General features: G+C 38.9%; 2 protein-coding genes across 10 annotated transcripts in view; both read right to left on the bottom strand.

Moving 5' to 3' along the window:
* The window catches only part of CCNB2 (cyclin B2), a 28,285-nt gene extending 14,147 nt beyond the window's left edge, over positions 1-14,138 (bottom strand). Inside the window, exons 1-3 of the mRNA XM_037502589.2 lie at positions 14,015-14,138; positions 10,093-10,221; positions 9,874-9,981 (exon numbers count right to left, since the gene is read on the bottom strand). Of these exons, the coding sequence (XP_037358486.1) occupies positions 9,874-9,981; positions 10,093-10,221; positions 14,015-14,038 (261 nt within the window). The 5' untranslated portion in view covers positions 14,039-14,138. The remainder of the gene's footprint in view (positions 1-9,873; positions 9,982-10,092; positions 10,222-14,014) is intronic.
* Positions 14,139-22,309: 8,171 nt separating this feature from the next.
* The window catches only part of RNF111 (ring finger protein 111), an 84,102-nt gene continuing 79,334 nt past the window's right edge, over positions 22,310-27,077 (bottom strand). For 7 of the 9 annotated variants that reach the window (XM_037502584.2, XM_037502583.2, XM_054701901.1 and 4 more), the window contains 3 exons: positions 26,574-26,669; positions 25,445-25,572; positions 22,310-23,954 (listed from right to left, as the gene is read on the bottom strand). In XM_037502584.2, the coding sequence (XP_037358481.1) occupies positions 23,837-23,954; positions 25,445-25,572; positions 26,574-26,669 (342 nt within the window). In that variant the 3' untranslated portion in view covers positions 22,310-23,836. The remainder of the gene's footprint in view (positions 23,955-25,444; positions 25,573-26,573; positions 26,670-27,077) is intronic. The other 2 variants (XM_037502580.2, XM_037502582.2) reach the window with 1 other exon arrangement.

Raw genomic sequence — 27,077 nt, 5'->3', positions numbered from 1 at the left:
TAAAAGTATTTATGCACACCAACAGTATAACACTAGAACAAAAACAGAGGCTCAGACCATGGAACACAATAGAAAACCCAGAGATAAACCCACACAAAGAGGCTATGGTCATACAGAGAAGAAAACATTGGCTCTTTATTAAAAGGAGTTGGAGTTAACATTATAATGCCACAAGTAAAAAAAAAAAACTAGATCCATACTTTATGTACAAAAAATCATTCAAAATGAACTGAAGATCTGGATATAAAAACCCAAACCATAAATTACTTGAAAGAAAACATAGGGGACACACAGCGGGACATCCACCGCAAACATCTATTTGGGAACTCAACCCCAACAGTAAGGGAAACAAAGTGGGGCAATATCAATTAAGAAGCTTTTATATCTCAAAAGAAACCATCGTAAAAACAAAAAGGTAATCTACAGAATGGGAAAAATATTTGCATATCACACATCATCTCGAAAATTTACAGTTTTAATACAATCCAACAATAAAAAAAGCCCAATCAAAAAAAGGATTTCTAGGGCCTCCCTGGTGGCACAAGGGATTAAGCATCTCACTATGAAGCAAGCCACAGCCTCTGCAGCACGAGTTCGATCCCCGGCCAGCCAGAGAGCAACCCACATGGCAAGGCAGACCTCTACTGTCTCGCCTGCTGCTCCCCTCAGCAGTGTACTTTAGTCAGTCTGGCTGTTCTGTTTCCCACTCTGTCTCTGGTGAATCCTCTCACTCCCCACATCTCTAGCCTGTACCCCAGCTCTTGTGTGCATAAATAAATCTTTTTAAAAAATACATTTCTAAAAATTACACTCAGATGACCTACAGACATGAAAAATTGTTCTACATCACTTATTATAAATGCAGGTAAATGCAAATCAAAACCCCAATGAGATACCACCTCACCCTACTGAAAATGGCCCATATTTTAAAAAATTAAACTCAACAAGTGTTGATGAGGTTGTAATGAAAAGGAACTCATCTGTTGCTGGGAATGCAAGTTGGTACAACCTCTTTGGAAAATGGTAGAGATTTCTTAAGAAAATAATGGAAATTAGGGCCTCCCTGGTGACACAAGGGGTTAAGTCTCAGTACTATGAAGCTATCGGCAGCCACTGTGCCATGAGTTCGATCCCCAGTCAGGGAGCTAACCCACATGGCACAGCAGACCTCTCCTGTTTCACTCACTGCCCACCTCAGCAGTGTATTTCAGTAGATCTGCCTGTTCTGTTCCCCACTCTGTCTCTGGTGACTCCTCTCACCCCCTGTACCTCTGGGCTACACCCCAGTTCTTGTATGCATACATAAATATTTTTTAAAAGAAAATAATAATGGAAATTCCATGTGATCCAGCAATACCACTACTAGGCATTTATCCTAAAAATATAAAAAACCTTATATAAAAAGATTTATGTACACCTACATACATAGCAACACTATAACTGCCAAGTCATGGAACCAATCTAAGTGCCCCTCAACAGATGAATAAAGAAATTGTGGGATTTATACTCAATGGAATACTATACAGCTGTGAAAATGATGAAATAGTGGTTTCTGGGACAAAATGGATGGACCCCAAGTTGATTACATATTAAGTGAAATACATCAGAAAGTAAAAGATATCAGATAGTTTCACTCATTTGTAGAATATAAATAACTAAAAAACATACTCAGGAAAAATGTAATAAGAATAAATCTTAAGGGACTCCCCTGGGGCACAGGCAGTTGAGTGCAGAGCTGTGAAGCTGTCCGCAGCCTCTGCAGCATGGGTTCGATCCCGACCAGCCGGCGAGGATCCCAGATGGCCCAGCAGACCTCTCCTGTCGCACCCACTGCTCTCAGCAGTGTATTTTGTCAGTCTGCCTGTTCTGTTCCCTGCTCTGTCTCTGGTGAATCCTCTCACCCTCCCGCGAATCTGGCATGTACCCCAGTTCTTGTATAAATAAATAAATAAATCTTTAAAAAAAAAAAAAAAAAGAAGAAGAAGAAATCTTGAGTTCAGTAAAGGAATTTGTTACCAGAGGACTATGAGGGGGATAAGGAGGGGATGGGTGACAGAAAAAGCAGGTATCGACGGATGGTTTGCTGAAGGGTGACTGGGACAGGTGCACATAAGAAAGAGTAAAAAGGTAACCCCCCAAATTTTTTAGAGTGTATATTGTATACACACACACACACACACACACACATACATAAATACACACATATGCACCAAAGAAGCACCAAAATATAAAAACTATCAACAAACCTAAAATCAGACAGTGGCTCAACTTGATAGTACCACTTCACTTACATCCATGGATAGACATATCAACCACACAGAAAATCAACAAGGAAATAACAACCTTAAATAAGGAATTTGACTGGATGAGCCTTTTAGACATTTATAGGGAACTACACCTGCTCTCTACCCCCACCCAAAAAAGCCGAGTATACATTCTTTCCAAATGCACATGGAATATTATCCAAGATAGACTTCATGTTGGGTCACAAAGCAAGTATCAGTAAATTCATGAAGATTGAAATCATATTGAGTATCTTCTCTAATCACAATAGTATTAAAGTAGAAATCAAGGAATCAAGTAGAAATCAAATATGTCAATATAGTAAGGTGGCAGGCTACAAAATCAATATACAAAAGACTTGCATTCCTGTTTGCGAATAACGAACTAGAAGAGAAAGAAATCAAGAAAACAATCTCATTTACAGTTGCATCAAAAAGTATTAAATCAGGGCCTCCCTGGTGGCGCAAGGGGTTAAACACCGCACTATGAAGCAATCCGCAGCCTCTACAGCACAACTTCGATCCCTGGTTGACCAGGGAACAACCCACATGGCGCAGCAGTCTGCCTGTTCTGTACCCCACTCTGTCGCTGGTGTATCCTCTCACCCCCCCACATCTCTGGCCTGTACCCCAGTTCTTGTATGCAAAAATAAATAAATCTTAAAAAAAAAAGTATTAAATCACTAGGAACAAAAACATAGGAGGTGAAAGTTCTATTCAATGAAGACTACAAAACATGGCTAAATGAAATAGAAAATGTAAGGAAATAGAAAGCTATTCCATATTCATGGATTGGAGAATTAACATTGTCAAAAAGTCCATCTTACCTAAAGTAATACATAGATCCAAAGGAAACCTATGAAAATTCCAGTGGAATTCTTTAAGAAATAGAGCGACTGGGTATGCCTGGTGGCGCAGGGGTTAAATTCTCAGAGCTGTCAAGCTATCACCAGCCACTGCAGCATGAGTTTGATACCCAACCAGGGAGCTGACCCACATTGTGCAGCAGACCTCTCCTGTCTCACCTGCTGCTCCCCTCAGCAGTGTATTTCAGTAGATCTGCCTTCCCCACTTTGTCTCTGGTGAATCCACTCACCCCCTGCATCTCTGGTCTACACCCCAGTTCTTGCATGCATAAAAAAATAAATCTTTAGATTAAAAAAAGATAGAAATAAAACAAACATTATTGAAATTCACATGAACTACAAAAGACCCTGACTAACCAAAGTGATTTTGACAAAAAAGAAGAGCAATGGGGGTATCACTGCCAGTACACTTCACAACAGTACAATAGTACAAGGCCACAGTATAGTACTGGAATAAAAAAGACACACAGACCAATGGAATAGAATGTCAGTCCATAAATAAACCCACAATTATATGGACAGTTAATCTATTACAAAAGAACCAGAAGTATACAATGGAGAAAGGAAAGTGTCTTCAACAAATGATGTTGGGAAAACTGGTCAGTAACATGCAGAAAAATGAAACTAGACCACTCATACCAGACAGAATAATTAATTCAAAATGGATTAAAGGTTTGGATGTAAGACCAGAAACCATAAAAGAAAACATAGGCAAACCATTTCATGATGTTGGCTTCAATGATATCTTTGGGGGCATAATCCAACGGAAAGGAAAATAAAAAGCAAAAATAAAGAACATCAAACTAAAAAGCTCTGGAGCCTCCCTAGTGGCACTGGGGTTAAAACAGCACTATCAAGCTATTGCCAGCCACTACAGCATGAGTTCGATCCCCATCCAGCCAGGGAGCAACCCACATGGTGCAGCACACCTCTCCTGCCTTGCCCGCTGCTCCCCTCAGTAGTGTATTTCAGTAGATCTGCCTGTTCTGCTCCCCCACTCTCTCTGGTGAATCCTCTCACCCTCCACACCTCTGGCTTACACCCCAGTCCTTGTACGCATAAATAAATAAATCTTAAAATAAAAAGTTCTGCTCAGCAAAAAAGACTATTATTAAAATGAAAAAATATCCCACCAAATGGGAGACAATATTTGCACACCATACATCTGACAAGTAATATCCAAGATATACAAATAACTCATATGATTCAATAAAAAGCAAAGAACCCAATCAAATAATGGGTAGAAGAGCTAAACAAACGCTTCTCTAAAGAAATACAAATGGGGCCTCTCCTGGTGGCGCAGGTGGTTAAGCACAGCGCCATGAAGCTGTCCACAGCCTCTACAGCGCCAGTTCTATCCCGGCCAGCAAGGGTCCCACATGGCGTGGCAGACCTTCCCTGTCGTGCCCACTGCTCCCCTCAGCAGTGTATTTCGTCAGCCTGCCTGTTCTGCTCCCCGCTCTATACCTGGTGAATCCTCTCACCCTCCCATACATCTGGCCTGTACCCTGGTTCTTGTGTAAATGAATAAATAAATCTTAAAAAAAAAAAAAAGGTTTTAAGAAATACAAATGGCCTACAGGCATATGAAAAACTGTTCACCATCACTTATCAGGGAAGTGCAAATGAAAACCAAAGGAAATATTACCTCACCCCTGTGAGAATGACCTATATCAAAAAAGACCAGAAAATGGAACCCTCCTACACTGTTGGTGGGGATGCTGGTGGTCCAGCCCCTATGGAAAACAATACGGAGTTTTCTCAGAAAGGGCAGGAAATATGGACACTTCACCAAAGAGATTATCTAGAAGATCAATGGAAACAGAAAAAATGTTCATCATCACTTAAAACACTAAAAATGGAAATATTGTATGACCCAGCAATCCCACTCCTGGGGATCTATCCAAAGAATATGAAACCATCAACACGAAGAAACCCGATGTCCCACATGTTCAAGGCAGCATTATTTACAATGCTAGGACACTTACAATAGTAGCACCATTATTACAATAGCTAGGACTGAGAAGCGTATTTACTGTGCATCAATGGATGACTGGATTAAGAAGACATTATATAGCCACATTCTGTAGTACTATTCAGCCATAAAAAAGGATGAAATGCAGCCATTTTCAACAAAAATAGAGGGAGTTTGGGAGAATTATTTGTAGTAAAGTAAGTTAGAAAGATAAAAACAACTATTACAAATTTACATAGCAAATGATTCAATAATGTAAAATGCTTTCAAAACCAGTGGACATCAATAAACACCATGAGGGTTCAGAGGTTAAGAGGAAGGGAAAAGGAAAAGGGATAAGGGAATATAAGGATAGTGGTGGGGAAAAAAAACTATCTTTTTGGAAAATCTCTAGCAAATGCAAAGGTAAAGAGAATAGTACAACAAACACCAATGACATCACCTGCTTAAGCAATTGCCAACTATTTTTTTCATATATACCTTATAGTTGGTGATATGGTGGCCTCCTAAAGAGAGAAATTAATGTCCAAATATTTGAAACCTGTATATATGACCTAATTTGGGAAAAGGCCTTTTGCAGATGTTACTAGAGAACTTGAGATCAACCTGGATTATCCAGGTAGACCTTAAATCCTATAACCAGTGTCCTTACTAAAAAAATGTATGAATAGAAGGCACTCTTTTTAATTGTAAATAGTCGTTCTTATTTCTCTCTTGTGTTAACCTTTTATATCAGAGAATGTAAAGCCATAAAACATTCTTATACTTGAATAATGACTATCAGTGAATTTAGTGTTTAAATCAAAACAAGGGTGGGAAGAGCACAAGGGACCATGGTAATAGTTTATGGGTGGTGGGAATTTTATGGGGACTATAACCAAGATGAAAATGCATACATTGGGACTCCCCTGATGGCACAGAGGTTGAGCGCTGAGTTGCAAAGCTGCCCACAGCCTCTGCAGCCCCGGTTTGATCCCCGGCCACCGGGGACGGTCCCACATGGTGTGACAGATCTCTCCTGCCGCGCCCGCTGCTCCCGCCCACTGCTCCCCTCAGCAGTGTATTTCGTCAGTCTGCCTGTTCTGTTCCCTGATCTGGTTCTGGTGAATTCTCTCACCCTCCTGCACTTCTGACTGTACCCAGTGCTTGTATAAATAAATAAAAAAAAGAAAGAAAGAAAGAAAGAAAGAAAGAAAATGCATACGTTGTACAAAAATGAAAAATAATGTAAAAATATATAAAATAAAAATAAATTTATAAAAAAAAAGTATCTAAAACTTCATCCAAATTTCTAGCTGCAACTTCCTAGTACATCTTCTAAGTTTGCATCTACCTCTGTTACAGTGCATTTTAACACATTTTTACTCCTCAAGTTGTTGACTAGGAGCTACTTGAGGACAGTGTCAGCTTATTCAAAGCAAAAAACAGTTTTTTCCCCCAAACTGCAGTATACTAAGTTTCTGCAAATACCTGTGAATGAGTAGAATCTTTTCAAAATCTCAGCCAAGGCCTGTTGTGATTCAGTTGCTTATCTGCTACAAAGAAAGACCTGCCATCCAGTTTTACAGAAGGGAGAATATGAATTCAGTTATAAAAGTCTGGGAACATGTGCTGTCACAGATGTGTAGCTTATGTGGTAAGCTTTCCAGGGCAACCAGAGTTGCTAAAACCCCTTGTGCTCAGCTGGCATTTCCATACCTGCGGGGTATGGCTGTAAAGGAGCAGCAATGGCTGCTAGAACAGATGACAGAACAGGTGACATAAAAGCCAGAGGGCTGATCAGAGAGAGGGAAGCAGCCTGGAGGTGGGGCTTCCTCTAAATTGTGGATTTAACTATTTCTTCTATATTATGTATCTCAATGTGTATTTGAATAGGAAATAATTGTTTGTTAATTCCCTCAGTCTTCTAAAACAAGCTCATTTCACCCATGTAAGTGATTTTTTAAATGAAGTGAGCTACAGGTTCACAATGGCCTCGAATTTGTAAGGAAGCTACAGAAAAAGGAGTCAGCCAAGGATATACTAAAGTAAAGGGAACTCAGAAAGAATGGAGCTGTGGTTACAGGAGGAAATTTCTCCTTTCTTTTGTTCATAGCCTCCCCGTCCCCTTTTTTATCTCCCTTTGATTAAAGTAGAAATATGTACCTATGGTGAAGTCTGAAAATTTTAAGGAAGAAAATATAAACCAATTGTAAGCCCAACATAATACAAATAAGCTACCATTAATATTTTGTATATAAATGCATCCTTTAAAAGTAAATGTGGGGTTTAACTATATATTGTTATAACCATATTTTTCCACTAATATAACATGTATTTTGACATCTTTAATATTCCACTAAAACATTTATAGCTGCACAGCTTTTCCATTAAATGGTTTAAAGTGATGCTGTAACATAGAATATACCTTTCTATATAAGAGATATCCATTGTAGCACTTTTAGAATTTCTCAGTTGTCCCTCTGGTAATTATCTTAGGACAAATTTTTAAAACAGACTTACTGGGTATGGAGAATAATCATTTGAAATATACTGCCAAATCGCTTTCCCACATAAAATGTTGCATAATGGTTAAGAGAGGAAAGTCTGAAAAGTTACCTTTGGGTATGGCATTTAGGAGGTCACTAAAAACTTCCAAAGAGAGGCCTACTAAAACATAATCATTCTTATTTGTCCTGCGCTCTTCTTGAAGCTTTTGTAAGCAACATGCTTACAAACAACACCTCTATATAGGAGGCTTGCAAGTCTCTCCCTTTCCTTCAGAAGTCACTGTATATTTCCAACTTCATTTTCCAGTGGATGTCCCTCTGCTCCCTCAACAAATCAAAAGCCAAATGAGCCACCTTCTCCAAAGCTAACTCCCTTTCCTGACTCCTACTTATTTATTCCATAAATGGCTTCTTAAATACTCACTCGGGCACTCTAAACAACATACCCTAAATACAGGAGGAGGACCCTGAGAGGAGTTCTGCTACATCCTATTACATTTGACATTTTTTCTTACATTACATTATATTACCATAGAGAATGGTGTATGGGTGAGTGCTTAGGGGAGATCTGAAGAGTTCAAGGCCCTCATCAGTTCTTCTTTGGACAAATTATGTCCCTTCCATGGTCACTCACACTGCTTTCTTCATTTCTCTTCAAAATTTTCCTCACTGCCTAATGGGATAAAATCCAAATTCCAGGGCCTTCAACTCCAACTCAACCCTCTTCCCAAATCTATCTTCCGCTTCCTGAAAAACTTTCCAACCCAATTTTGACTTGCTAACTCTGTCCAAAGGACATGATTTTAGATGTATTTCTACTTGGAGTCCTTGATTCCTATTGCCTGCTTTGTTCCAAAATAAAGTGCTCCTTCAGAAACATGCAATCCCATGTTTACTGCAGCACTACTTACAATAGCTAAGATATGTAAACAACTCAAATGCCCCAAAACAGATGAATGGATCAAGAAGATGTGGTATATACACAGACAAAGGAATACTACTCAGCAATCAAAAAAGATAAACTCAAGCCATTTTATGCTCAGGGTTATGCTAAGCAAAATAAGTGAGAAGGAAAAAGATGACTATTGGATGGTTTCACTTATATGAGGAATATGGAGCAACCAAACAAAGGGTCAGGAAAAAGACAAAACTTGCAAGCTGACCATAAATCTGAGGCATCCAGGGGGAGAGGGAGAGGAATCAAAATAGGGGAGGGAACAGCAAAAGGGACTATGGTGATGGGTTATGGGTGCTATGGTGGTAGGAGAACAATAGAGATTATACCTAAAGGGAGAAATCAAATACTATACAAAAATGAACAAAAAATGTAATAAAATAAATTTAATAAAAAGAAAATAAGGTGCTCCTTCATACAGCTTCTCCCTACCTTCAAAAATCCCATTTATTCCATGAAAGTTGCCCTGACCACTCATCCTTCAGTGTTCTCTCCCTCCTTCAGGCGTCCTTTCTGAAGGACAGCCCTCCATCATTTGACATTCATTGCCCAGGGGTATTGAGTATCATTTCCTAGGATTACTAATTTAATTTTCAGGTCCTTATGCCTCTCCTAAATAAGTCTCCTAACGGCAAGGTAGCTCTTTATCAGCCTTAATATAACTGGAGGTATATAGTATATACTTTCTCTCTGTATTTCTTATGTCCAATTTTTATTTCAAAAATTTCAAACATACAATACTGCTTTTTTTTTTTAAACTAGAACAAGTGAGATAGTTATTGTATTCTCAGTACCCACAATAGCACCTGGCTCATAAAATTATATCAGTGTATGCAGTCTATGAATGAGAACATGCATGAACTTGAACAAATAGAAAGTGAACAAGTCAATGAGTCCATTAGCATTCTAACTCCAATTAAGCCAACCAGTCACAGAGACTACAATTTATCAACACAGAGTTTTGGCATTATTCTTACATGAGTATGGGTCTCACAATTGTGAGTTTCCAGATTTCATGAACAAGTTCATTCTAATAGTGGATTATTTTAATAAAACCACTGAATTTCACTCTGAGATCACTAAATTGATTTGGGTATCAAGGTAATTAGTTATTCATTAAATTAAAATGCCATAACTAAAAAGGTGTATATGTTCATTTTCCTACACTATGGTTTCAAAATAGAGCTCTAGCTATGAATGTTCTTCAAAAGTTGCAGTGATAACAAAAGCACCCTGAAAGTTTATCCCACAATGAGTCTACTTCACTTAGTATTTTTGTGTAATATTCCAAAGATAGTATTCCTACCTTTGGAGCCAACATTTGTACTGGTTTCACAGAAGCAGTAGGTTTCAGTTGTTTGTTGACATTTGTCATTTTGGTGGGTTGAACTGGCACTTTGGTGTTCTGAGCTTTCTACAAGGAAAAAAGAAATATAAGTAGGACAAGACAGCCAGTGTTGCCCCTCGATGCTTTACAGAAATAGTTAATAGTCCCGAATGCATACATACAATCCCTGGCTGTTACCTTAGCTACTTGCGTTGCTCTTGTTGAAACTCTATTTCCAATTTCTTCTAAAACTGCCCGCCTGATAGTCACATGACTCTTAGCTTTAGAATTAACTCCTGTGTTAATATTCTCCAAATCAGAGGAAACCTAAAAAAAAAAATAATAATAATAATAATGAAGAGTTGAGATGTCAGATACCCAAATTCAGAATTGCTTGGGAGAAGATGAGTGTGTTGGGATCCATTTAGAAAGGAGGCAAGGTATATTTTTCGGAAATCTAAAAACACTATTGTGATTGGTAACATTCTAAATTAGGCAAATTACTTATCTACCTTAGCTTATAAAAAAAAAAATTCCACTAAGAGCTTCCCAGACTAGTGATTCACATACAACACCCATGTCATTAGAGATTCCTATATATTAAAGACATCTATTTTTAAACGCTCCTTTACAGAGGTTAATTACAAGTGCAATTAAGATACAGTATTAAAAAGCTTAATAAGGGCCTCCCCGGTGGCGCAGCGGTTGAGCACTGGGTTGCGAAGCTGCCCGCGGCCTCTGCAGCGCCGGTTTGATCCCCGGCTGCTCCCCAGCCACCAGAGGAGTGTCGCACATGGCGTGCAGACCTCTCCTGCCGCCCGCTGCTCCCCTCAGCAGTGTACTTCGGTCCTTCTGCCTGCTCTGCTCCCCGCTCTGGCTCTGGTGAATTCTCTCCCCCTCCCGCGCTTCTGATTGTACCCAGTGCATGTATAAACAAAACAAACAAACAAATAAATAAATAAAAAAAAAAAAAACATGCCTCTATAAAATAAATAAATAAAATAATAAACAAATAGAAAAGAATGTATGACATGTTTAAAAAAAAAAAAAAAAAAAAGCTTAATAAATCTGGTTGTTTAAAAAACAGGTGTTTAAAACCTAACTTTGGGGCCTCCCCGGTGGCGCAGCGGTTGAGCGCTGGGTTGCGAAGCTGCGCGCGGCCTCTGCGGCGCCGGTTCGATCCCCGGCTGCTCCCCGGCCACCAGAGGAGGGTCCCACATGGCGCGCAGACCTCTCCTGCAGCCCGCTGCTCCCCTCAGCAGTGTACTTCGGTCCTTCTGCCTGCTCTGCTCCCCGCTCTGGCTCTGGTGAATTCTCTCGCCCTCCCGCGCTTCTGACTGTACCCAGTGCATGTATAAACAAAACAAACAAACAAACCAGCAAACAAATAAATAAAGCATGCCTCTATAAAAAAAAAAAAAAATAAAAAAAATAAAACCTAACTTTGGTCCTTATAGAGGGACTCCTGTAGCTGTGATCTTTTTAGAGATACCATCTTTTAAAATGAGATTGCCATAACAGATTCATGTAAGGACCAAGTGATCCTCATGAATTGCATAAGACTGTACTGGTCATATTATACTCCATCCTCTCTGTGGTTTGCCGAGTGGTGGAGGGGATAAATTAAATAGTAACTTCTGACACTAAATGGGAAGGTGTTTTGTTTTAAAATTGCAATGAAATTGGTGTAATTAGGAATGAAGATAAAGGTTTGTACTGCAGGACCTCCCTGGTGGCACAGGGGTTAAAGATATAGCACTGTCAAGCTATTGCCAGCCACTGCAGCAGAGTTCAATCCCCAGCTGGCCAGGGAGCTACCCTCAAGTTGCAGCAGACCTCTACTGTCTCATCCACTGCTCCCCTCAGAAGTGTATTTCAATAGATCTGCCTGTTCTGCTCCCCACTCTCTGGTGAATCCTCTCACCGCACTCCCCCCCCATCACCTCTGGTCTACACCCCAGTTCTTGTATGCATAAATCTTTTTTTAAAAAGGTGTTTAAAAAGTTAGTACTGCAACAGAAAAGGTCTATTAAAATTATAAAACTTGGGGCCTCCTTGGTGGTGCAGGCAGTTGAGCACAGTGCAGCAGACCTCTCCTGTCTCACCAGCTGCTCCCCTCAGCAGTGTATTTCGTCAGTTTGCCTGTTCTGTTCCCCGCTCAGTCTCTGGTGAATCCTATCACCCTCCCGCACATCTGGCCTGTACCCCGGCTCTTGTATGCATGAATAAATAAATCTTTAAAAAAAAAAAAAAAGTATAGCGGGCTCCCTGGTGGCGCAGCAGGTTGAGTGCAACGCTGTGAAGCTGTCAGCAGTCTCTACAGTGCCGGTTCGATCCCTGCCAGCCTTGGAGCAACCCACATGGCACGGCAGACCTCTCCTGTCTCGCCAGCTGCTCCCCTCAGCAGTGTATTTCGTCAGTCTGCCTGTTCTGTTCCCCGCTCTGTCTCTGGTGAATCCTCTCACCCTCCTGCGCATCTGGCCTGTACCCCGGTTCTTGTATAAATAAATCTTTAAAAAAAAAGTATAAAACTTGGTTGCATTATTTGTGGAGGCTCAAACTTGTCTAGTTAAATTTCCATTTGTTCTGCATTTTGATTCTGAGAAGAAAGCTGGCTTTGTCCATTTCTAATTTCAAAAATAATTTCTAATTTTAAAAATTAAAAAAAAAATAAAATGAGGTTGCCATGGCATGCACTCTTTTAAATTAATACTCAGGAAGGAAGTAATTTTCTTGGGTAAAGTAGTTTCACTCTCAAGAGGAGGGAATTATATGAAATAAAAATTGTTAGCTCACCTTAATTAGCTTTAGACAGAATGTACTTAGAAACAAAATTTGCTAAGAAAAGCAATTCATTTAAAATGTTTTATTATAGAAGTGATAAACATTTCATGAAAAAGAAACAATATTTCCTACCCCTGAGAACTGGGAGTCTTAATCCTAAAAACTAACAGGGAATATGAATGGAACTACTTGGATAGAAAGGCGGGGAAAACTCAAGTCTTCTTTGGCTAGAGAGAATTTGAGGAAGAACTTTATGGGATAGACGAGACATAAATTACTTTTCAGTTTGACTTACATCCATATAAGGATAGGAATTAAACAAGGAGTGTATTCAATTTATTAAGATTCTTAAAAGTCACACTATTCAATTTTTCCAGTAGTACTGCCAATTTTCAAAGGTGAAAGGGTTAACATTAAATGCTTATGGTTTGGAACCTGGTACTAGGACTACAGGCGAATGCATCTGCAAGGGAAGATTGGCTTTAACTAGCCTTCTAACAGGGGATGGAATTCAGGTGTGTCAGGGCCCTCTATGTGTCAACAAGGGAAAAACAGGTCCAGGTAAAAAATTCAAGCCCCCTCCCCCCGCAAAATAAATAAATAAATTAAATAAATTAAAAAAAAAATAGGGGGCCGGGAATACCCTAACAGTTTGACCTTTGCAAAGAGGAAATAAGTGAATTTGGACCCTTCGCTCTCAGTCTGCCATATTGCTGGAAATCGTATGCCAAGTCTTATATTTACACTTGGAGTAAAGAAATTCATTTGAGGGACAAACGCATACGTTAGTGAACTTCACCTGGAAGACTGTGTGTCAAAATAGATGGGAAACTCCTATAAAGCCAAGTGTGGAAAAATCTGAAAAACAGCTGTTGGCTGTTGTCTGCTCCAACATTCCGAAGACTGCAGAATTCCTTCCAGCCCCTCTTCCCACCCCGCCACGGATCCCTTAACGGCAAGGAGTGTGGAAAAGGGGGGCCACCCCAAGCTCCCGCATGCAGACCGCTAACCGCGCAGGACGCGAGGAGTTGGGGGGGGGTTAAGGCCCAGGGCTTGGGAAGCCGCTTGACAGCCGCCCCCTCGGAAGTGCCCCGGACGCCGCCCGCGCCCCAGACAGGCGGGGCTGTGGAGCCCGAGCGGCGCCCGGAGAGCCGAACCACCGCGGCGCGGCGGGAGGGCCCGGCCTAGGGCCCGGGGCGCGGGGCAGGCCGGCGGCGGGGAGAAGCGGCGCAGGTCGGCCCACGCAGCTCTGAGAAGAACCGAGAAAAGCTCGCGGCAAGAGGGGCGGCGCGGCCTGAACTCCCCGCCCGCGCTGGGGGTCTCCGGGCCCACTCACCGTCGGGCGTTGGAGCAGCGCCATGAGGGACGCGGTAGGCGAGGGGGCCTGCCCGGCCCGGAGAGGAACGCGGGCCGGACCGGGAGGGCGCCGGCTACTGCGACGCCGTTGGGCCCGACTGCCGGCCCGCACCGCCGCGGCTCTGGGCGTCGTCGCCGCGTTCAGGATTCAAATATCGCGCCGCTCGCGCGCCATTGGGCGGCTGTGCGCACGCGCGCGCTGTCATTGGCTACACGGACGTTCGCGCAGGCGGAACTGTCGGCGCGGTTTCGTTGTCATAACAACTGGGTGGGTTTTGTTTTTTTTTTTATTCTGGGCCTTAGATAAACAAAATATTTAAGTCTTACTGGGAGAGCAGACGTAGGGCGGCGTCTCTGAATTTTGACAAGGCCGCACCTCCGAGTGAATCTTGACGTTTGTGCGGGGAAGGCGGAGGTTTTAGGGAACACCCTGGAAATGCCATTTCTGACCTTTATTCTTTTTCCGGGAATTTAGGGCTGGAGTTTTGGGGGGGTTGGCCTAGGTAGTGGAACTGGCGCCTTTGGGTGGCTCCGGGCTGCAGTGTTAGGTGCTTAAAACCAAAGTGTGCTAAAAGAGTGGGAATCGTGGCTTAACTTCAAGGCTAAAATTTCCAAGAGGCAAAAAAGAAATGCGATCTGTGGTTCGTGCTTCACAGAAGCTCTCTGTTGTACGGCTGGCACCAGTCACGTGGTTGGGTATGTGTCAGGGTCGGTGTTCAATACATAGTCATCCAGTAAATGACCCTATCAAGTACGGAAAATTTTTAAATGAAAACTAAGATGGGACCTCAAAGCGTTGGGGAGAAGGGTAGGAGGAGCAGGTAAAGACAGGAAGAGAGAGAAGGCCCAAGACCAACAGTAAAGATAGGGGAACGACTCTAGATGCAGGCCCCATCGAAGAATTTGAAGCTTTCCCATCACTCCTACTCTTTAAAAAACAAAGGTGGGGGTGGGGGCGGGAATCATATCTCTGTGACTGATGTGTGAAGAGACTTAAATGAAGTTAAGTGATTCTAGATTAAATTCCTGTCCTTGTCCTTGGCACCTGACATTTCTTTTTATAGAGGCATGTTTATTTATTTATTTGTTTGCTTGCTTGTTTGTTTATACATGCATTGGGTACAGTCAGAAGCGCAGGAGGGTGAGAGAATTCACCAGAGCCAGAGCGGGAAGCAGAGCAGGCAGAAGGACCGAAGTACACTGCTGAGGGGAGCAGCGGGCGGCAGGAGAGGTCTGCGTGCCATGAGGGTCCCTCCTCCGGTGGCCGGGGAGCAGCCGGGGATCGAACCGGCGCCACAGAGGCTGCGGGCAGCTTCGCAACCCAGCGCTCAACCACTGCGCCACCGGGGAGGCCCGGCACCTGACATTTCTAAACCTGTTTCCCCCTCTGTAAATTGGGCAGCTACTAGTTAGCACAGGAAGATGTTGCTATATCTATCCACCATCCTATAACTGAAAATTAGGCATCCAATGAAAAATTTTGAGGAAGGAAGCATAGATACTTCAATGCACCAGAGTTGTAAGTAAAATTATGTTTTTGCTTTATTGCTATAATATTATGGTGTTATCAAAAACTACAATCCCTGCTGATTCACAGGACTTTGTAAACAGAAATGTTATGAACAAGTTTTATTGACTTGCATTGCAAAAATCAAATAATTTAATACACACTTTCAAATTGTATCTTCATTAAAAATGGAAGAAACATTTTTGTATCTGTCATAGTAACTAATATAGAAACTTACAAATACCTATTTTAATTCAACTTATTTAATGCATTTTACTTTTCTATTTTTATTTCTCGTTCCCTCCTGTCTTAGGTAACATTTATTGATCACTCTCCTCCTTATGTACTAATTTAAATCTCATTGAATGCTCATAATAATCCTTATAAAATAGGTAGTACTATTCCCAATGCAACAAATAAAACTAAGCTTCAGAGCTTAGTTTTGCTTTTTTTTTTTTTTTGAGGGAACATTGATTTGCATCACTGCATATATGTTAGGAATATAGGTTCATGTCTTTTGAAATGAAGGTAAATGTCTTGACTACAGACATAATGCTTTTACCATTTTCAGAGCTAGGATTTGTAATTGGGTCTGATTCCAAAGCTTATTCTCTTCCCACACTCTATCATTGTCTGCTTCTATTTACATTTGGCGGAAAGAGTATGAAAAGTTTGAAGCAGTGACCAAAGGAAATCAAATAGAAAATTTATCAAGCATTAATTTCTTAAAGATCAATGACCCATACAGTATGGTAAATTCTACGCAATCTATTTTTATTTCTTGGTCAAATATTGCTTCTGAAGGGTGTGTATATGTACTTCAGCGGCTATGGGGTAAAGGGAGGATATTGTAGATCGAAGGAGCACCGCAAGTAAAAGCATAAACCACATTTCTGGGTTGGCATGACTGGAGACAAGGTGAGTAGCTTGGGTTAGCAGAAGCTATTGGTCTTCAAGGTAGCTATAGTCTAGAGTCTCCCAACCCCATGAAAGGGAGTTAGATAGAAAGAGTGCAAAATTCCTAAACAAATGTTTAGGTCCTGCAGTTAGTGCCAAATGGGAACTCTTCTGACACTAAAATCCTCCAGCACCGGGTCTTGCAGTTTGGGCTGTCAGGACTGTCCTGAATCACTGAAGATTTACTGGCTGTCAGATCCTCTTGACCTTCAGTTTCTTACTCAGATACCCATCTGTTCCTCCTGGCCTTAGGATTCATATTTCCAGGAACTTCCCCTATTGGGAATACTTCACAGACACTGTTGGTGAAAAATTAAAAAACTCTCAGGTTCAACCCTGAAAGCTGTTTAATGCCAACAAGTGCACTAGAATGTAAACTCAGTGAGGACAGAGGTGTTGGTTTTGTGCACCATTCTCTCTCTAGTGTCTAAAACAAATAAGGTACTTATTTATTGTTGAATTTTTTTAGGATTCATTTGAGCTGCATACTAGTCTCAAATCTAAATTTTCAGTTCATAGCCATTCTATACTTTGAAGAATGCTTTTCCTGTTTGTCCTTGATGACTCAGAAGCAATTGTCCTAGTTCAGTGAGAGAACAGAGAACCCAGTTTAATCTATATTATCACTAATTCATGAATGAAATTCAACAAATTACAATTTTCACCTGCTGATTTTTTAACAGAAGCCAGTTATCTTCCTAATATATTGCAATGTTCTTCAATTATTCTTCTCTTATTTCTGCTCTCTATCCCTACCCATTTTTGCATACCTTTCTGGTTTCTTCTTTTCTCTCTTAACTAGCTAGAAGATAAATGAAAATTTAGTTGCATTATTATAATTAAAAATTGCAGTATGTTTAAGGCATTGCAAGGAATACAGAGAATAATTAGCCATCACCAAAGTTCAAAACAAGAAAAGGAAGACACAAAGGCACAAAACTAGTAGAGGAGGCAAAGCCTATAAAATATTGAGCACAAAGGAGATTAATTCAAAGTGGTGGTAGGTGAAAAAAGACTTACTAGGAAGAGGACATTTGAAGTAAGTATTGAAAAAAGAAATTTTAGAAGGCAGAAATGGCAAAAGTGTTCAACGATTGGGAACAAGGAGAATAAAATCTGTGAAGAAGCAAAGCCGGAAGCATTTGGATCCGAGGAATATTAAAGGTAAAATTACAAAAGATCCTGAAAATGATGAATCACAAAAACTTTTTAAGAAGGATGACATGGTTATAGCTTTGCTTTAGAAAACTAGTTCCTGGGGGTTGCAATAAAGATGGATTATACTGAATTGTAAAGCTACAGATTTTCCAGGTGAGATGTTAAAAAATCTGACTTGGATGAAAAAGAAGAATGAAAACATAGAAACAAAAATAAGGTATTTTTGGATAAATGGCAGAATATGGCAAATAACTGAATGTAGATGACAAAGGAAAACAATTTTCTCCCAAGTCACTCAAAGATATTTAAAAAAAAAAAAAAAGACTAATTACTTTGGAGGAAGGGGCAAGTCAGTCATTTTTCTTATAAAGTCTTTTTCCTGTCTTGCTCATATCCAACTTCATCCACTAGTTTCACCTTGATCAGTAGGTGTTTTTTTATCCATTGCCTGAAGGTAACAGGTACTCTATTGCTGGTTGGACAGGGTGTATGCAGATGCCCCAGTCTCCGACCTGTAGAAATAGGGAGTCCCACTGGCAGAACTTTCTATTGCCTTCATGAGCCTTCACTCACAATGATTCTTTAAAATCTAGATACCTCAAGCTTGTGGATTATTCAATTTTTTTAAATCAACTAATTGCCTTCTTATAAGCAAAGCACTGTGCATACTACTTAAAATGAAAAAAAAAAAGACATTAAAAAAGTGGATCCCTGCCCTCATGGTGCTTAAAATAGATAAGGATACATGAATGGATAACAATTTTCATCCTTAGAGTAGGTAAAAATGTATGTTAAAAGCCTCCCTGGTGACACAAGGGGTTAAAACGCAACCAATGAAGCTATCCCCAGCCTCTGCAGCATGAGTTCGATCCCCGGAGTTCGATCCAGGCCAGGGAGCAATCCACATGGCGCAGCAGACCTCTCCTGACTCAGCAGTATACTTCGGGTCAATCTGCCTGTTCTGTTCCCCACTCTGTCTCTGGTGAATCCTCTCACCCTCTGCCCCCTCCCCAGCCTGTACTCCAGCTCTTGTATGCATAAATGAATAAATCTTTTTTAACAAATACATGTTAAGGATAATAAGCCATTGACTCAAGAGTTCAATTATGTATTTCCTGTTCTCTAAGAGAGAAACATTGTGAACACTTTTTTAAAAATCATATCCCGGGCCTCCCCTGGTGGCGCAGTGGTTGAGCACTGGGCTGCGAAGCTGCCCGCAGCCAGTTCAATCCCCGGGCACCAGGCGAGGGTCCCAAACGGGGGCGCGCAGACCTCTCCTGCCGCCCGCTGCTCCCCTCAGCAGTGTACTTCATCATTCTGCCTGTTCTGCTCCACGCTCTGGCTCTGGTGAATTCTCTCACCCTGCCGCGCTTCTGACTGTACCCAGTGCTTGTATAAATAAATTTAAAAAAAAAATCATATCCCAATCAACTTTGGTGGAATACTTAAGAGTTGCAGAATGCAGAGAATGTCCCAATTGGTATAGCAAATTGACAAACAGTTCCAACAGAAGCAAGCTAAGTAGCTCCCAGATTCCTGGCCAACAAAACTGAAATATATTTGATGTTTAACCCACTAAGTTTGGGGTTGCAAAGCAATTGATAACTATTTCACACAATATGTAATATAAAATTTAAGGGAGTATGTGGTTAACTGAAGTTTTAGGAAACTTGGTACACGGTAAAATTTAATCTGAGCAAAAACCAATAATGTGTGGTCTATTAAATAGTGGGTCAATTTTATTCCTTTTCATTTTATTCCTTTTCATCACTGGGATGCAGTGGATGGGAGACTTACCACACCTCATCCAATTCTTCTGTCACTTTTCTTACAAAGGCTCTTGAGAATGTGAAGAGTGGACACCCTAAGATAACAGCTTTGGGGCATCCCCTATTACCAAGGAAATCCTAGATATGTGAGATGGGCAGGCAGGCCTTGTGATCATCCCTGAACTGTCAGATTGGATATCTAAGTGTCTTGATAAGGATTTGCTGACAAAAGCCACAGAAGCAATGGAAGAAGTCAAATTCTTCCTTTCTTGAGTATAATGTATCATAATAATCTGTAGAATTTTACACTTCCTAAAAATTTCTCCCACACATACATCTTGGATATGCCAACTAAAGCAAAACTGATTCACTTCATACTCATGATGCAGCAGACCCCACAATGAAAATTAGGTATTCAGTGAATCTAATCCATTGTCTGTAGTGATGATAGGATTAACAGAAACATGCAATTAGGTGAAACAAAAGCTTCCTCCCCTGTTAACCCAGACTTTCCATATACTGTCTCAGTGATAGCTATCAGCTTTCAGCCTGACAGAAGCAGCTAACAAAACCATGTAGGAAGGGGTCAATATTGTGTGCTAATTAACCCGTAATGGGAACCAGGCCCTATATGACATGATTTTGCGAGGGAAAAAAAATCAGGTGAGAGAAAACCTGGTTAATTTCTCCACTTTTATTTTTTTAAAGATTTTATCTATGCATACAAGAGCTGCGGTATAGGCCAGGGGGGTGGGGGTGGGGGGGTGTATGAGAGGATTCACCAGAGACAGAGTGGGGAGCAGAACAAGCAGATCTAATGAAATACACTGCTGAGGGGAGCAGCGGGCGAGACAGGAGACATCTGCTGCGTCATGTGGGTTATCTCCTTGGCTGGGGATTGAACTCATGCTGCAGTGGCTGCAGATAGCTTTATAGTGCTGAGACTTAACCCCAGGGAGGCCCTCCATTAATTTTTCTTTCAGATTAGAGAAGGCACATGATTTCATGTCCTTTGCCAATTTTGATGCACTGGAAGTAGCTTCTTAAAACACAGCATTGGATGTTTTTGATGGACAATTATTATGCTCTTGTTGTAACTGGAAGGCAAGGGAAGAAAGTACCTGTAATAAGAATATTCTATCCTCTAGCAGAAGAAAAATTCCAAGCCATCTCATAAGGACTGAGGAGAACTGTTCTTTCTTATTGATATATCCATAATAATTAGTTGCTTGGAGTCAGTAAGAGAAAGTTTAGCAGCAAACACTAATCTATGATTCAGTACTTTGTTATGCGACTACATTTGTTATCACAGACAAGTAGGATGGAGTGATGATCATCAGGAAAACTTATATTCTTAAGTATGAACTACATGCAAAGCTCTTTACACTCATATAATTCAGGTAACAGCCCTAGGAGACAGGTTTTATTTGTTTTGTAGATAGAAGGACGAAACCAGAAAACTTAAGTTGTTCAAAGCTACACAATTCAAATCCCAAGTCTGTCTGACTCCATCTTTTCACAACTCCACAAATCATGTATAGCCTGTGAATTTAAATAGAACACACAGGGAGATAGAGGAGATTATCCCCAGCAAGTCCAACCACAAAACTGGTGATGTTTATTTTTCTTAGTAAAAAATAGTTAAGACATAATTTTTAATTCAAGAAAATGATTGAAATCTATAAATGAGAAGATATTTCAAGCTTGATTATCTCCATTATTACGATACATGTTGAATAAGCAAGAAAATTTACTATTTCCAGAGATTTGGGAAGGTAAGTTAGAAATTAGGATGCATTTTCTACAGAAAATGAAAAACTAATGAAATGTCCACAAGAGTTCATATTTTAATTTCAGAGTTTCAATTAGTTACAAGTATCATTTTTAAAACAGAGTTTTCTGTATGCCAAGTTGTTATGGTTCAATGATGAAGTGTGCTAGCAGCTAAAATAAAGTCACCAGAGTAAGGAAAAGTTTCAAATATCAGTTTATCACTTGCATATTAACAACAATAAAAATAAGGATTTGCTGACAAAAGGATTTCGTTTTAAAGTATTTGGATAGCTGTCACTGAAATTTTCATTTTGACATAAGATGCAGCAGGATATGGAAGACACCAAAACAAAGCACAAAAAGTTAAAATATTAAAAAAATTATTTTCTTCTTTACTTGGCTCATTACTAATCACATTTTTCTGTAACTAACTGCAGTAGCTTCATAATTAGCTCCTGCATTAACAATTCAGATTTATTCCACAAATACTTGTATTAAATAAATTTCAAATCAACGCTTTATCTACATAAAAAATCAGTAGCAATTATTAAACAGGTCAACAGTGAGTCGTGCATCTAAATCTGATGTCATATTAAAATATAGAGAAATCTATCTGTATTTCCTTGCATTTGGGGGAGCAGCAAGAGGACTCCAGAGTATAGCATTCTCCCCGTCACATACTTCTTCAATTCCTTGGCATAAACCCTGGGTTTTCCAGTGGCAAAATCCTACATCCATCACAGGCTACTTGAAGACAGGCTACTTGCTCTTTTCCCAAGATGGCAGATATGGGTCACACTCTCTTCCCCCACCAGCCCCCTTCTACAAGCTGCAGCTTAATGAAGTATACTTTTAAAAAATGTTATATCATATCTGAATTTCTTAACCATAGTCCATCCTCCATCTCTACACACACTACATTGAAACATGTTGATATTGACAAGTACTACAGTGTAACATTTACTAATACAAGAAAGGCAAGTTGACAGAACTGAATGAATACAAACACCAAATTATGCAAATGTCAACTTGAATTAGATCACTATTTTTGAATTCCAAGATGTTTAATGTAAACTCTTTTTATAAAAACTAATTATGAAACACAAAGACAATAGAAATATAAGTTATTTATTAATCGATCCACTTACAAAGCAGGTGGCTTAATGCAAGCTTATTGACATCTTCACATATGATCCATGGGAACATGTCTTCCACATACAGACAGTGATGTTACTGACTGGATGCAATTGCAATCTGGGGCATATTAAGCATATTTAGACATAAAATTAGGCTATCCTGTATATGAAAGTATCTGGTAATATGCATCCTGAAGTGGATTAAAACTTTCTCCAAAGGAGAAATGTTAGTACATTAACTTAACTTTATATTCTATATTATGCAGTACATCTTAACTATAGAAATTAAAAATTTTAAATCAGTGATCGACTCTTGGTAATATATGCAATGGGAGTCTAAAACCAGAGCAACAGTAGGTTGACAGTATAATTTGATTCTCACAGTATCTGCAGATTTACTGTTTTCAAGTTTAAAGAGAAATAAAACAAGAGACATGTAGATTCAGCTGACTTTATTTATCTTTAAACTAATAAAAATCCCTTAAAAGTAATCCTGGGACCTTTAGAAGTTCTATGAATGCATAAATACCTGCCAATGACTGCAATTCTAAATCTTTACTGGATGTGTTTACAAAATTAATGTAAGCAGATATTTTTCCTATACGTGCTTAGCAGAAGGCTGAACAAAATTCTACATGTCTTCTTCAATTTCCCTAAAATTTTGTTAAATCTGCAAGTATGTACAATCCAGCTAATTGAAATTAATATTTAGTGTTCATCAGAGCTGTTTCACAGCAGCAAAACTGAATCAGGGAAATAAAGTTATAAACAATGTAGGAAAAAGATAAATACAATCAGAACAGCAGTCTAAATGTATGATATCAATATTTAACTCTATCTGCATTGTGTTGAAAGAAAAAGGATACACCAAGAAAATTTCTATTGATCACTCTGGTGATGTGAATACCACCTGCATCTGATTGAATATGGTTTTTAATCTGTTCCCAGCATTAAGGATGGTATTTAACTCAGAACTCTATATTGTAAATATACAGCAGCCATTTTGTCCTAATTAAGGAATGTCTTAATACACAATATTATCATTTTCTAGAGGATCTTTATACATTAAACTAAAGTACATGATTGATTAAATTAAAGGTTAGTAATGGATAAAAAAATTCATAATTCTCAAGGCCTGGTACTATGTAAAAATCAGAAAGACCACAAAATTCTACTTACTAAAGCAGCTAATCTTGCCTGCAAGTTTAGGGTCACAAGCCCTTAATATGTGCAAAGAAATGCAATACAAGGAACCATGCAAAAATACAGTAAAATGATACAGGAAAAATGTCAAATCTAGAAAAAAAAGCTTTTATAAATACATCAAAATCAACTGTATACATAAAACTGTAAGTCTAGCATTAGTTGTACCATATAGCAGAGCCAGCACTCTTAAGTTCAAGGCTTCCAAATCTGCGCAGGTAAGTCATGCCATCTTTGGTTGACTGCAGTACCAGGAGGATGGGAATGAGGAGGGAGGGCAAGAGTTCTGAAACATGGTGTCAACTTTCACTTGGCAGCTGGGCCTCAATGTCCACTCTGCATATGGGGCATTTCTTATTGGTAATCAACCACTGGTCGACACACACTTGGTGGAAAAGGTGCATACAAGGAAGGCGTCTATTATAAACAAATAAAACAAAAAGCAAAAGTTAATTTCATGATAACTGCACGTGCATTTATTTTTAAACAAATGATACAGTGAAGTAGTGTTAAAAATTTCTCTAACAAGAGTTATGCCTAATATTAAAATTAATACCCTGGGTAATATAATGTATAAATGACTAAGACAATTAACTGTCACAATTCTGGAAGCAAATTATATGGTAGCTCAAGAACTGTTAAGAATTACTTTGACAGTTATTCCAGTTTTGTTTCTGCACACAAAGAGCTGCCAACACAAAGGAACTGGTATATGTTTCCTGTTGTATAATAATGCAAATAATTTTTAACATCAAGTCATTTTATTTATGAAGCATTTTTTAAAAGTTATCGCACTTGATTTTCCCTCAAAAACATTAGAACTTGTGTTGTAAAGTAAATAGCAGTTATGTGGCACTCACAAATGTCTTAAAACATTTTTTTCTATCAGGAGGACCTTTATGCATTAAACTCAAAACCAAAATTGATTAAAGATTAGTAATACTGTCATCATGGGATAACTGTTATATCCATTTAATACTATGTTACTCTTTCATAGGTAGGTTAAAAGGAGATATTTAGTATACTAAGTTATCAATTTAAAAACTGAGAAAGCAAGCTTCCAGACAATACAGGATAATACTAACTCTAAGTGTAACAGGAGATGGTAAAAGTTACTGACTTAAGGGTCCTTTTCTATTTCAACACTCTGTTAAGAGCTGTCGTACATTTTCAGACCTCCTAACATTTTATGAAAACATTAGCTAAAAAGAGGTATATGGTTGACAACTGTTCATAATTACTTTTCTTGCTCAGTCAAATGAAGAAATATAACAAAGTTATCCTTATAAATTAGGGCAACAAAAATACCATACCACTGTTACATATTTTATACAACCTGTTTCATGTAAGATCACATTACATTAGAAAAAACAGAATAGGAACAAAATGATTACTTAAGCAATTATAAAATAAAATGCCTCAAGTTAATACTAGGTTAGCATAGGAATGTTTTCTAAATCACAGAAGTGTAAGAATAGTCCTAGTTGAAAGGAAATTTAGGACAAATTAATTTGTAAATGGTGCTATAAAACAAATTATAGATGCTGGAACTAATCCAGGATATCTTTTTAAACTCTAGAGAATAAAGCTACTTTGAACTCCAAAGCCTCTCAAGAATTCTCCTTTCTGTAAGATTTAAAGAAGGCAATTTTGATGACAAAATTTCCCTGGCCAATTCTTGGTGTGACCCTAAAATAGTTATTTCCCACTTCCACTCCCACTCCCTTATTGGTAATAGAGGTTTTTATCTTTTTATTCTCTTACTCACTATATGAAGGCAATTCTACATGACTGAGGTTGGTGACAGAGTATGCTAGGAGTAATATTATTTAGTTTCTAGTCGACACTCAAATAAAATCTCATATCCAATTTTGACAACAGATCTTGGATAATTCAAGTCTAGTTACCTCACATCTTCACCTTCCTCTAAAATAGACAAACAGATAGTACATTTTTCCTCTGTGTCTTCTTCAGTCCCTTCTTCCCCATCTTGTTTACAGTGCAGTTTCCTCTGTGAGAACCAATCAGTTGTTACCTTATTAGTAGAGATGACATTATTGAACAACTGAGTAAAGTCTGTGCTTATTTGAAAAACAAAGCAAAACAAACAAAAACATACATTCACCCACAGTTTATTTCCCATGAACAACAGTCATGAATTAATGAATGAATTAAATAACTATTATCAACAAAATATTTTAAAGACCCTTAAATAATCCACATTAAAAGCAAAATTATATGAAACAGAAACTGATTAGTTTGAAATGTATTTTTATTAACCCACATTAGGATGCTATACAATATAAATTCTATGTCCTATACTGAGTATAGCTAAATATACTTAATTTCACTAGTGAATGTTTCAAATACTATCCAAATAATTAATGATAATTATAGTATTTAGTTTAGACACTTGAAAGGACTTAAATTTAGTGGTAATACCTTATTAATATACTCTTAGAAAACAGATGAAAATGTAAATTATATTAATTTTCATACTTTATTATTCTCAGTGTAGCATAGAGCATATTTAACATGTCTATTCTATAACTTCTAGATATAATACTACACATGGGATTGAGGATAGACTATAAGAAATGTAGATCAACTAAATGTTCATCAAACAAATGACTAAATCATGGTACAGTCATATGACTGAATTCTGTATGTTATTAAAAAGAATATGGGTGATCTGTGGGTGCTGATATAGAATAAAAAGAAACTGCAAAACTATGCTTCTCATCTCCTTTGTGTTATTTCTTAAAGTGGAAGAAAAACATAAACACAGGCATCTTATTAATGCATGAAAATATCTGGGACTATTACCTAAGAAATTCTTAACCATGATTTTCCTCGTGAGAAGACTTGGTAAGAAACTTCAGAGTATGTATTTTTGTACTTTCATTTTTTAACCATATGCATGTATTTTTAATAAGTAATGTAGTTGCTAGAATCCACAAACCCAAAAAAGGTCCATAATATTATCTGTTATGTATTTCGATAATGAGTTAGATGTTTCACAGAATAAATTCTTACCTTTTTGTATTTATGTGGGTATGTACATCTTTCAATTGTTCCCTGGGATGCTCCTCGATTGACATTTCCTAATCTTTCTTCCAAATGAATCAGTTCCTGAAGTGAAGGAATAACTAGCATTAAAAATCAGGATGAGTGCCTCCCTGGTGGCACAGGGTTTAGACAGCGCTATCAAACTATCGCCAGCCAGCCACTGCAGCAAGAGTTCGATCCCCAGCCATCCGGGGAGCAACCCACATGGCTCAGTAGACCTCTCCTGTCTCTACCGCTGCTCCCCTCGGCAGTGTATTTCAGTAGATCTGCCTGTTCTGCTCCCCATTCTCTCTAGTGAATCCTCTCATCCCCCACACCTCTGGTCTACACCCCAGTTCTTGTATGCATAAATAAATAAATCTTTAAAAAAAAAATCAGGATATTATTCCTTAAACAGTACTGTCTATATTGTAAAAGTTCCATTTTTATAAACCTGCAATATAAATACAATGTTCAAAAAGATATATAAAA

This window comes from Talpa occidentalis, unplaced genomic scaffold (assembly GCF_014898055.3).
Source record: "Talpa occidentalis isolate TD23 unplaced genomic scaffold, MPIMG_talOcc4v2.1 talOcc4.11, whole genome shotgun sequence".
NCBI classification, from domain to species: domain Eukaryota; kingdom Metazoa; phylum Chordata; class Mammalia; order Eulipotyphla; family Talpidae; genus Talpa; species Talpa occidentalis.
This window is presented reverse-complemented; position numbering and strand designations above follow the sequence as displayed.